Source organism: Phytophthora infestans, genomic scaffold (assembly GCF_000142945.1).
Source record: "Phytophthora infestans T30-4 supercont1.55 genomic scaffold, whole genome shotgun sequence".
Taxonomy (NCBI): Eukaryota; Oomycota; class Peronosporomycetes; order Peronosporales; family Peronosporaceae; genus Phytophthora; species Phytophthora infestans.
In genome coordinates, this window is record NW_003303704.1 from 521,189 (window position 1) to 533,934 (window position 12,746).

The window sequence follows — 12,746 nt, forward strand, 5'->3', positions numbered from 1 at the left end:
ACCGCTGTCAGCGGAATGTCGCTCGCTCTCATGAGCAATTGGTAGTAGCCATCGACCAAGTCGAGCGCGCTGTACAGCGTACAGCCTACCATGTTGTTCTGCAGAACATCCTTGCGAGGAATCGGCGTTTGCGCCGGGATAGTGGCCGCATTTAGCTTGTTAAAAGCATGAACAATGCGCCACTTGCCGTTCGGCTTTCTGACACCGAACGTGGGTGTCGAGTGCGGAGACTTACTCTCACGCACCATCCCTGCCTCGTGCTTCGCACGGAAGAATGCGTCAATGACGTCACACTGCTCTCTCGGCAAAGGCCATTGCCTTGTTACGCAGTATTTGGTTCCAGGAACCAGGTCAATCTCATGACACACGCCTCGATCCGGAGGCAGGCCCGTCGGTGGGTCTTTTGAGACAACGTCTCCATACTCCTTCACCACCGGGTAGAAGGGATCCGAAGGATCTTTGAGGATCGCCGATCCACTTCTTGCGCTCAGCGCCTTCTTGGTGTCCTCTAGGACCGCGTCGTCCACGACGGATGAGGAGTTCAACTCCTCCTCAGGTCCCAGCAAGACCACCTCGGCTAGCTCGCCTGCCTTTAAGGCTTCGCCGAACTCGGCAATGGACATCTCGTCCAGCTCTAGCAGAGCATCTGCAGCGGGCAGAGTATCAAGGCTGATATCGCCTTCTACCTCCCCCGTCACTCCGTTCACGAGTGTATACAGCTGTTCACAGCAGTCACGTGGAGCATCACCGCTCGTCACGTTGGACGCATCGTCCGACGTCGAAGACGTCACAGACGCCGTGCGTCTTCTTCTCCTCTCCCTCCGCGACCGAGCCCGGCCGGATGAGGGCGGTGTGGCGACATCTCCGTCACCACCACCGGGTGCAGCAGCACCATCACTCCTCGAAGAGGATACAGTGTCTCGCAAGACACTCGGCTGAAAGCCAAGAGGTTCTTGACCTTCACACAGTGAACTAGGTGTCACTTCACCTGCATCTCCTGGGCCACGCCCATGATGCCTCGACTCGCAGTCGACCGCGACCCTCGGGTCACGCAGCGGTAGGTCATCGACCAGATTCATACCACTCAGTGGATTACGCGCCACTCCGCGCTCGTCCTCACCAGGACCCAGCAGTTGGTCATTGACCTGACCTGCACCGCTCCGCGGATAACGTGCCGCACCACGTACGCCCTCAGGGCAAACAGCAACCTCGTTGCTAACAATTTCGGACATACCAATGTCCAGCACTACGGCCGCCTCGGCCTCGTGCTCGCGCCAAAAGCGCTTCTGCTTCCTAGCAGAGGTGGGTTCATGACTCACCAAAGCTCCACTAGGAGCAGGGTGCGACGCACCCAGCGTTTTCGACTTCCAGTCGATCCATGGCTCATGACGTTCCAGCCATGCCATGCCAAGGATGAGGTCATACCTCGCATCCAGGTCTAAGACCAAACAGCGTTCCACGCTATCGAAGTTCTCAAACTTCAGCCAAGGTCGACAGAGACCTTCGACACAGTTACCAGTGTCCCCGTCGCGAGACGGACAGAGATCGTATCTCTCGTTGGCACTTCCAGTGCCTCAGCATACAGCTGACTCCCTTCCAGGGTGGAGCGACGGGCGTAGTTGCCCGAGGCTCCCGAGTCATTCAAGACTCTCCATGGCTTTGCAAAGCCCTTCACGTTCGCTTGAACGACCAGCAAGCCCGGCTTGTACACACCCTTCTCGTAAGAGAGATCAGCTCTCTTCGGGGCTGAGCACCGTTGCCCTCTACCTCTTCGAGGCACAACAGAACTCAGTTCTTCCCCAGTAGGCCGCCCCGCGCCTACTGGGAGTTGCCGTTTCCCGGCGATGACCCGGAGGGTTGGCTCGCCGGAGCCTCGCGCTTCTTGCGCAGAGGGCAATAGGCCCTCAAGTGCTTAGTGCTATTGCACACAAAGCATCGGCGGATGCCGGCGCGCTGCTCCGCAACAAGAAGCTCCGCTTCTTCATCTTCAGCATAGCTGAGGTCCATCGGCTCTGGACCGCTCGAAGAGCTTGCGCTACCAGCGCTCCAACCAGGTCGCGCCGACCTGAAGTTGTGCTCGGCATTCAATGCCACATCCACCGCCTCTTCAAAAGAGTTAGGGTGTACACGGAACACTTCCGTTCGAGCTGCGCTCACACGAAGTCTCTCCATGAACACGGTCACGCTGACCAGTTCCGGAAGAGGGTCCGCCGCCATTCCGGCGATAAGAGTTCTCAACTCTTGGACATAGTCCAATAAATCCTTCTTACCCTGGCGGGTAGCAAGAAACTTTGACCGGACACGGTACGCCTGATTAGGCGGCGCGAACACGCGCGAAAGCTGTTGCTTCAGCTGATCCCAAGTGGGAAATGCAGCGTCAACAGACGTGCCGCACGTTAGTGCCCATTCGCGAGCGCGACCTCCAAGCCTGGAGATAGCCAGCGCCACGCGCTGATGCTCAGACTGGAGCAGGGCCGATCCCATGGCCATCTCGACCTCACGGATCCAGAGAAGGAGATTCTCTCCATCCTTCCCCTCGAAGGTTTTTACGCTCACCATGAGCGGTTTCAGTCTCATAGACTCTTCACGCGTCATCGACGCCGCCGCCGTTGCGGTGCTCATCTTCTCTTGGACATGCTCCAAGAGCGCGTTCTCGTAGCGGGAGAACGATTCCAGCCTGGCAGTGACCGCCTCTGGACCTTGCGATGCAAGATGAGCCACGCCCTCCGGGCCAAGCAAGGACATAAGCTTAGTAAGCGCGTCCTGCTGCGCCGGGGGCAAATTCACAAACACGGGGTGTTCCATCCTCGCAGAGGATATAGTCAACCGACTCAGGAGCGGGATTGACTACAAGTGCTACCAAGTGCAGCGGGGCTGCCGTAGCTTTAGCGTCAGAGGAAGACGTTCGACTCAAAGAGTCACTGATACTAAGTTCCTTATCCAAAGGACACTTACAGCCCAAGACCAGGGCTCAAAGTTAACACCTTAACTTTTATGCTTCAAAACCAGATGTGTTTTATTTACTATTATTGTGGCCAAGCCGCCTAGGGGTAAATGTATCTCTTTAACTATCTAGCATAGTTAAACCTAATCAAATGCATAACGTGTGGCTTTCAGCCAACGTACTGAGAGACCTTGTTAACTCTCCAACTTATGTACTGAGAGTTTGTTAACTCTCCGGGTACTTCGTATCCCTGTGTGTTCCACACCATGTAACCCCGTTACAGAGAGCGTCGGTTGTCGTGGTTGAAGTCACGTCGACCGCGTTGGACCTGATTGAACCCACGGTCTCCACCTCGGCGATCTTGATTGAAGCCATTCTCGCGATCAGGCATGTTTTTACGCGATTGACGGTTGTCTGAACGTGCGTAGGTGCCTTCAGCAGCTGCACGGCGCTCGTTTTTGTTAGCAGCAGCGAGGTATCGGTCGTTTTCATCCAATAAGAAATCACCATCCGTATTATCGGGCTGAAAGTCGTTGTACTCATCTTGGACATCGTCGTAAGCGCTCGGATCTTCATTTGAATACTCGTTGCCCCCTTGAGTAGCTTCACGACCTTCTTATTCAGCTAGTAGGTCGTCCGCCGTAGCTTCAATGAGTGTCACTCTTGGTTTGTTGCGGTTGTCATCGCGGCTACGGTCATCACGCCGATTGTTGCGGGCGTATCCATCGTCACGTCGCGCGTCACGACTCTTGGAGTATCGGTACTCACTGTCACGCTTGGCCATCCTCTCCTTGCCCTTGAGAACATCTTCGATGATCTCTTCGAGCTCGTGAATGTCGGCGACTCGAGCGTGGTAGAGACTCTCCGCTAGCTTGTCATCGTCGCATGTTGCCAGGAACTGCTGTACGTGTTCTTTCGCGTCGCGACCACTCTTCTCAAAGTGTAGACGGGCGGTCCGAGCGTAGCCATTCAGCCTGTTTATGTAGTCGCACAGATGTTCATTACGTTCCCGCTTGGCGGAGTAGTAACGCGACAGTGCCGTCTGCGTGAACTGCGAGCAGTAGTAGCGGATGAACGCATCGCTCAGCAGCTTCCACTTGCGCTTCGTCTTCTTCGGAAGTTGACGGAACCAATGAATGGCTCCGTCCCGGAGACTTAGCTCAAATGGAATGCACCATTTATCGGCATCTGTGTGGGTACCAGTCATTTCATAGACGAACCCACGGAGCCACTGCATACAGTTCTCGCTCTTGTTGCGAGAGCCTAAGAATGGCGTGATGCGATCCAACGGTCGGTGCGAAGCCATTTCAATCTGCGGTGTTGGGTCCACGTCGTTCAGCGTCGCTAGCTCATTCATCTGACGCATCAACTCGAGTTGAGGATCTTCCCTCGTCGAATGTACGCACCAAAAATGTCATCATCACTGGACGAACCATCGCTGTCGACTTGACGACGTCCGGCACCACCTTTGGGAGCTCGCGCACCGCCTCGGCGACCGAACGAACCCCCGTTGCCAGCGTAAAGACGCTGCATACGGCTCTCCGAACGTGGCGTGACCATGTGCGAGTCTTGAAAGTACGGTGAAGCTTCGGTAGTGCCAAAGGCACCACGCTCCGCTCCACGCTTGGTCGGAGGAGTAAGAACGAGTCGTTGGGGTGTCGGCGGCAGTGGAATCGTGGACGGATCTTCATTTTGAATCATCGGTCGACTCACCGGCTGCTTTCCAGCGTTAATGCCAACAGCGCCAAACGCCTTCCGAAGCTTCTTCTTCCATTTCTGGAGAGCAGCTCCGGCTTCATGTGGACTCCAATCTTGGAGCGACATCGTCGATGGGTACGTCTCGTTCTCGAAACCCCAGCGACAACAGTAGCGAAGCTGAATCCTCGGCGACTTGGCTAGTCGAAACCGAGCTGACTGGGTATTGAAGTCCCTGCGCAAGCGCAGGCCAGTCGGCTTTTTTCTTGGGGATGGGCTTGAACAGCTGCATCCACTCATCATTCTGCATCAGCGCTTGTACGCGGTCGAAAACGCGCTTGGCGGCTGGTGTATCACCGTTGATAGGTGGGCGAGGTGCCTTCAGCAGTGCTGAAGGCTTCGCACTCGCCACCGAAGGTTTAGAACCCTCGGTCCCATCGTCATAATCTTCGTAGGCCGGTTCCGGTCCATCAACATCATCGAGCTCGTCGGCGAGGTTCCTCGAAAGGGACCTGGTCGCCCCGCTCAGCCCCGATGATAGCGTGGCCGTCTCCGGCGTCGCTGCGCCTGGCTCTGGAGCCGGCGTCTTGTCTTCGTAATCTTCATAATCGTGGGCGTCAGGACCGATGTCCGCTTCGTCGTCGAAGCTCACTGAAAGCTCGGTGGCGGCTGCAAAGCGCGCAGCCGGGCTTGAACTCTCGTTGCTAGCCCCGCCAGACTTGGCAGGCGTAGCTGGTACCGTCGGTTGTCCTTTCGCCATGTTTCTGGTCTTTTTCTTGTTCTTCTTCTCTTGGTAGCTCGTAAACTGGAAGGCCATACAAACAGTTCACAATGGTCACAATATGTTCCCGGGTCGCGGCACCAGTTGTGGTGTTGGAAATCTCACGTGAACTCTAGCTACAAATGTAGTTAGGATGCTCCCACAACAATACGTCTACTAGGATAGTAAACGATCGTTCGGGTGGACCTGAAGACCCCAGTTCTGCCCTTGCATCGGGACAAACTGGACCTTGTAAACTACTTATATAGGCCACCCAGTAAAAATAAGAACACGCTACTAGCACGAGCAAAGCTAGCAGGCGTTATTAATCCTCGTGGTCCCAACAGCGGAAGGGTACCAGGCACAGGTAAGCCTTTTACGAGATCACCGAGTATTCAACACTCGGTAGGAAGAATAAAATGGAGGCAATTCAAGCACTCCCAGTCGTGCAAATAGGCAACAATAAGCCGTCACGTAAAACCTCCCGATAATAATCGGCCAATACACAAAGTCTCTTGGCCTTGCCGGATGAACCCTCGCTACAGAGCTTCGAGTTCACCGACAGGCATAACGCACTCAAACAAGCTTGACCTGACGCTTACCTTAAAGCCGGACGTCGCTCTGTGTGCTTGAGTGGAAATTCTGTTCTGTATTTAAGCTTACCCGTTCGGGTCTATTCTTAATAAGAAGTCCTAATCAAATATACAAACATCAAGTGAACAATGATCCGTTATGGATCTTCTTGCATGCCAAGCGTCGTCTGCACCGTCGCACGAGTATCTTTAACGGCCCGCGCCCTGTCCCAGACGGTGAACGTGTCTTCCGAGGGTCGCTGAGTCTTTCGCGAACTCATCCCAACCGCCACCGAGGGTTCGTACCGTAGATGATCATTTCTTGGCCGCTGAATGCGAATCCGGCCAGTCCATTATTAATAATAGGGACAGCCTGGATTCAGTGACAGATGGCCGTATCCGATACTTGTTGAGCGTTCGGAGGTGACGCCTTCGAGTCCCTGGCACCTTGGCGTCTCCGTATATCGCCTGACCGAGGGTTCGTCGCTTGAACATCTTGGGCGGTGTCACGGCTTTGTCGGCGGGTGATAATCCGCAACTACGGAGAAATCACTACACCACACCTCAATGAGGTTGCCGAAAGATTGTCGCGTCAATCTTTGGAGAATGTGATCAATGGGGTTTCGTTTCATCAGTGTACCACGCGCTGCCATGCCCGTGCAGCTCGAAACCTGACGAATTGACGCGTTGATACCGATTACCGCATTCTTAAACAATATTTGGTTCGACCACCTCTCGCCCTCAATTTCGTGGGGAGCATGTTGCTGCTGGTTACTTCACGCGTTCTATTCCGATTTTGGATCAAGCTTACCGACATGTACCAGTGGAAACTCCGCATACCGTCGCTGCAGATGACCATATTGTTGTGGCCACTAATGTGACCCAACAAGCTCAAAATTGGAGCTCGCTAGGTTGGTCTGATTCGGTTAGCAGAGAATTCGATGCTGAATATCGGAATTGGCCAGACTACGGAGATCGTTTTAAGCATCCGGAACAACCATTTGACAAACGAAATGGTTTACGTTTTCACAAGACTCAGACGATGATGCGTTTGTGTGTTCCGTCAACTCGGGACAATCATCTTCGAACTTCCATCATCTCTTGCCCCCATGGCTCCAATATCGCTGCTCATCCTGGAGCTCATCGAACGTACCCTCGCGTTTTGCAATGGTACCGTTGGCCCATCTTGGACCAAGCCGTTCGCGATGATGTGCAAAGTTGTGAAACTTGCACCCGCTGAAAACACAGCAATGCTCGCAACAATGGCAAGATGATTCCCATTCCAATTCGTGAGGAATGCTAACCTGTCGTCTCTATGGACTTTATCACTAAATTACCTGATTCCAATGGTTTTGATGCATTCTAGAGTATTATCGACAAGTTGTCCAAGCGGCCGAAGTATCGTGCTTGCAACCAGACTGATGATGCACAGAAGACTGCGTATCAATTCTTTGATTGCGTTGCTCGCCATGACGGTTTACCATCGATCGTCATCAGCGATCGAGATTTCAAGTTCGTCTCCAAGTTCTGGTCATCCTTAGCTAAGCTAAACTAAATTCGTCTGCACATGACAACTTCCTATCGTGCCCAAGCCGATGGACAAACCGACTGTCAGAATCTGGTTCTGGAAGACGCTCTACGCTGCATGATATCGTATCATGGACGTAATTGGTCGAATAATCTCGGAGCGATTCGAGTATGCTCATGTTACTCTCGTCAGCGCGTACCGGTATGTCGCCCTTTGAATTTGATACGACGCAAAGAACGGAATCCGTTGAATGCTTTGAGTAATCCCAGTACCATGAACTCAAATTCATCGTGGAATCGTTGAATATGCGAAGCCGTTCCGAGCCAAACGTCAAGAGATCATTGATTTGGCAAAGAAGCAACTTCTTCAAGCCCAAGAACGTCAGAAGAAGTACTATGACAAAAAGCGATCACCGATCATGTTCAAGGGAGGAGACTTAGTCGTGCTGGATACTCGCCGCATTTCATCCGCCTAGGTGACTCAAGGCATTGATGGGAAACGAGCTAAGCTCGCTGCTCGCAAGATTGAACGATTCGAGATTGTCAAAATGATCAACCCGAATGTGGCCAAGTTGAATCTTCCGCAAAGCATGCGTCGGCTGAGCTCCACGTTCAACGTGAACGTGTTGACGCATTACGTTGAGAACCCGTCGCGTTTTAAGACTCGTCCTATCCCAACGGCCTCGAGGCTGATTGTTGACAACGACACTGGTGCAACGATGCACATCATCGAGAAGCTTTTCGCAAGCGTCGATTCACTGTCAAGCCTGAATGGCTTGTGAAATGGCACGGATTGCCGGATCACGAAGCAACCTGGGATCGCGAAAAAGACATCCGTCATGTGTCGCATTGAAAGGTTCTCTTTATCGACTTCAACAAGCGTCAACGAGAAGTCAAGTCCGGGGGAATGTAACGATGCACCAACGTCACAGCCAGCGATGGCCATGACGTTGGTACCAATGCGGCCTACTTTCTTCAATTGTCTCTGTACTTGTCTTTGCTGACTGCTAGCTGTCTTCTTAAGATGTCAATGAGCGGCCAGGCAGACACACGCCTGACCGAAAGGCAATCACCATGTTTGGACGAGTATTGCCAAGCATGGAAAATCAACGACAGTCATTATTTTTCATTTAAATGCACTATCGAGATTCGGACCCGGTTCAAATGAACCGCGGTTCACTACTACGCTACGATACTTCAAGATTCGACTCAAGGACTACCTAGCACAGAGTATAGTGAAATGCATATACTTACATAGGATGCTACGCTAACAGGCACTTCGTCATTGCCGACAAACGACTAACCATTTCAATTTCAATTTCCACTTTACCTTCTTCGAGGCATATCAGTAGCCTCCTGCGCTTTACCTTCGAGTCCCCATCGTTGGACTCTCGTCGCCCTCCTCCGCTTCGTTCTTTGCCACGCGACTCTTCCTACGTCGCTGTTTCTCGGGGCCGTGCTCTCACCAGTCGTCACACACCAACTCGTCGATTATGAACGGTAAATCGTCGGCAGACATGGTAGAAGAGTATCAACAAGCACACATGACGAAGGCAAAATGTGGGCTGAAGTCGGCTACCACAGTCATGATTACTGCATTGGAAGATATCGAAACGTATCCAAGCCAAGCTGAGGATCAAGGAACTCAACAGCGGCATGCGAAACATCTTACAACTAGAATTGTAAACGCCTTTACTGGCGAAACAGAATGGCCCCACTCATTGATGACATGCTCGCTTGCTGGTCGAAGATCAATTGCAACGAGTGAAGCATTTTTGCATATTTATCCACACGCCCTTGTCGCGTATCTGCAAGGTGAGAATGATGTAAGTGGTACAGATTCAAGTGACAACGAAGAAAGCGATGAGAACGATTTTGATAATTCGAGATCGGCACCTGAACGTGACGGTGGTATTTGCGGAGAACGCCAGATTAACAACGACCGTCGCGATCAAAAGCCTAAAATCCATTTAACGATATCTGTTAATGAGCGCCTCTTGGATAGTTTCGTGAAAAATGAGCTGGAAAATCCAGTAACGTCGGCACATAATGAAACGAGTGGAATCTTCAAAAGTGCTGGTACAAGGTTAACGATCACGTAGTTGCCGTTTCCCCCGCCGAATCGTATCGTTATCGTGGGTCCCACTTTGCTGACTATTCCGCACTAGAATTCGTGGATATCTTAATACGTCGTGAGCGACCAGATAATTCTCAAACGGCTAGGGGAGACCTAGACGACTTGGGTTTGATTTCGACCCGCTACACCCACTGAGGCCGTCACACCTAGGGTAAATATGCGCGAAATTTCGCACACCAATACTTGGTGGGGCTCCACCACCATAATTAAAAAAGATGGAACGCCGTCACTTGCATTGGCAAAATATTTTCTTACGCTCATGGTTCCCTGGGATAGTGACGATGGCCTACCAATCTTCAGGGATAAGATACCAAAAGGTATGTATCACTACTTGCATTTTTTTTCTTTTTTGGCATGTGTTTTTGCGGCACCAGCATTCACCAAGTCTAGCAATTGTATTCCATGAGGAAGCCGTCCTGTGGCCTCATCTTCAGAGTCGTTATCGTAATTGCACCCACTTAACTCACACGGTACCCGTAAAATTTCAGACCATATCTCAGCATTCCTACTTCTCCACTCAGAACTAGTTTTGTCTTCATTGTTAGTATTTCGATATTCCTTTTCCGGTAGTCGAGCGATTAACACATAGCGCTGGCGGTTTATTGAATGTAGCTCGTCTACGATTCCAGAACTGGCAAATATGAACAAGCCCGTCAACGGTAGCAGAAAGCGCAGCAGCATCAATAACGTTGCCACCGTGGGCGCTTTGATTTCTCCCCTATTTTGACTTTTGCTGAGCAACTCGCTGATTTCTCTAAATTAAAAAAAAACAATTTATTTCCGTTGCACACTTTTTTTAAATGGTCACACACGTATTGCGCGATTGTTACCTGAGTCGATAGTCCGCAGACTGACCTTAGGTGTAACGGGGTTACATTGTGTGAAACACACAGAGGTACGGAGTACCCGGAGAGTTAACCCTCCCCCCCCCCCCGTCACTAAGGCTTGATAAGGAAGCATGTGACATTTTCCACATGTTTGATAATAAAGCATGTGAGGATCGTCATAGAATGGGCGTTTAGTCCGTTTAGTCCCCAATGTACAGGGCTTGGGGTCCTAACTGTAAAGAGAAAATTCCTTGGAGATACGCTGTCGTAAAGACAGTAAGCCTCTGAGCCATCCATGCATTCTCCAAAACGAAACGCGGGACCAAGATGCCTCCCCGCCGTGTCACGCGCGCTGAAGCGGAGGCGTTCCTGCGTCGTCTCGAGGGGAAGGAAGGCGCAGAACGCGCCCGCCTGCTTGAAGAGCACCGTGCGTATGTCGACGGTACGCGTGACCGCGATGCTAATTTTGGCGACGAAGCTGCGGATGAACCGCTTGTTTCAGCTTCTACATCAGCAGACAGAAAGGCGGCCTAGGATGACAGTGATTTCACGCAAGCCTCCTGCTCCAGCTACGTACCAGAAGAAGGGCGCACTAGTGGGGTATTACAATTTGCTGGCAAGAGCGCCGCGATTGAAAGGGAAGGAGTCAGTCGCAGCACTGTATGCAGAAAAGCTTGCTGCCGATGCTGCTTCTGCTGATGAGGATGGGAGTGACAGCGGAGACGAAGATTACGTGAAAACGGGAGAAGACCAAGGAAATGACGAAGCTGAGTTTGACATGGTGACAGCGGCAGAGATCACAACACCAAGGAAGGCGGCGAAGAAGAAATGACCGGCAAATGCGCCTGGCAAGACCAAAGAAAAAGGTAAGCGTAAGTGCGCACCATCGAAGAGCTCAAGTGCTGACTAATCTGCGTGGACAACAAGCCCACACGTTGCTGCTGATGAAGAGGACGTCAGGTGAGGAGATTATGCGTTTTGCGTACGATGTGTTCCTCACACTTCATGCTCGTAATTGTTTGTAGCGATGCGTCTGTTGGTGGCAATTTGGACTATAGCAACACGTCGCCATCTCCGCCATGTGCAACATACACAGCGCAGGCACATCGTGACCCATGTCGACATCGGAAGGTGCCTCCTCTGCGCAACAGACTTCACCGCTAACGCCACGACGATCTTCGGCTGTCAGGTACGCTGTCACATGATGGATATCAATCATGTGCGAGATTTATTCTGACAGCATGCTGTATATTACTGCTGATTTTGCAAGGTCACTGAATATGGCTACTGTTACTCACACAACTACGGTTCCCACAACCCCGCCTCCTCTCTATTCCCGTCAAGGTTCCCGTCAAGATGATGCCATCTATGATAGTGGTGCAATGGATTCGGATTACGATGATTCAGACACTGGGTCAGCTGAATGGTACGAGGACACGGAAAATTTTGGAGCTGATATGGATGATGAGATCCCAAGCGAGAGCGACACGGAGACGAGTGATGAACTGTCACTAGATGCACCTCAAACTGGCGATTCACCGAGTTCTACACCTGCAGTTGGCGCAGCTTCTACAACAAAACTTCGCGGGGGACAGCGACCTCCACGAACTAAGGAGGAGGCCGAACGCTGGAAGGACATCATTGACAATTGGCGCGTCGTAGAAGGGTCTGATTTGTCTAATCTAATAGATACAAAGTCCGCTACAACTTCTTGAGAGGAACGGCTATTCTGTGGGGACTATTCAAACTAACCGGTTTCATCGCTGAGTTGCAAGCCCAGCTACTACATATGGGGTCGGCCAAATTTGCAGACACGGTAAGGAAGGTGCTTATTCTGCTGGCTGCTTACATTGCTAACTATTACTGAATGTGTCCAAAGATGTACCCACCTAGACCAGTTACACCATTATATGGCGACGTTCCACCGTCCACCCATTAGCTAAAGATGGACGACGAGTGGGTGGAGGTGAATAGAATTCGAAAGCGGCGTCAACGGCAGTGCAACGTCTGTACTATACGGAAAACGAGCAGTACACAGCGGCAGGTGACGTGATTCTACTTGTGTGACAAGGTGCGCCAAGCACATTACCCAAATAGCAACCAGACTAGCTTCTCCATTTGGCACCAGCTTTGGCGCTATGGAAGCGAGCGCCCACAGCCGCGCCACGGCCGCGGTATCCAGCTGAGGGCCCCACAAAAAAAAACGGACGGGAGGACAAGGGGGACGGTGGAGACGAGGAGGAGGCCGCAGGGCTCGGCAATGAGGGTAGTGATGGTGGTGAAA

The 12,746-nt window shown here is 51.9% G+C and overlaps 1 protein-coding gene across 1 annotated transcript; it reads right to left on the bottom strand.

Moving 5' to 3' along the window:
* Positions 1-9,962: 9,962 nt before the first annotated feature.
* On the bottom strand, positions 9,963-10,316 carry PITG_23110 (uncharacterized protein; the record flags this gene model as incomplete). The annotated part of the gene is made up of 1 exon (XM_002896648.1): positions 9,963-10,316. The coding sequence occupies one exon, from the start codon at positions 10,314-10,316 to the stop codon at positions 9,963-9,965; it is 354 nt and encodes a 117-aa protein (XP_002896694.1).
* Between the last annotated feature and the right edge of the window lie 2,430 nt (positions 10,317-12,746).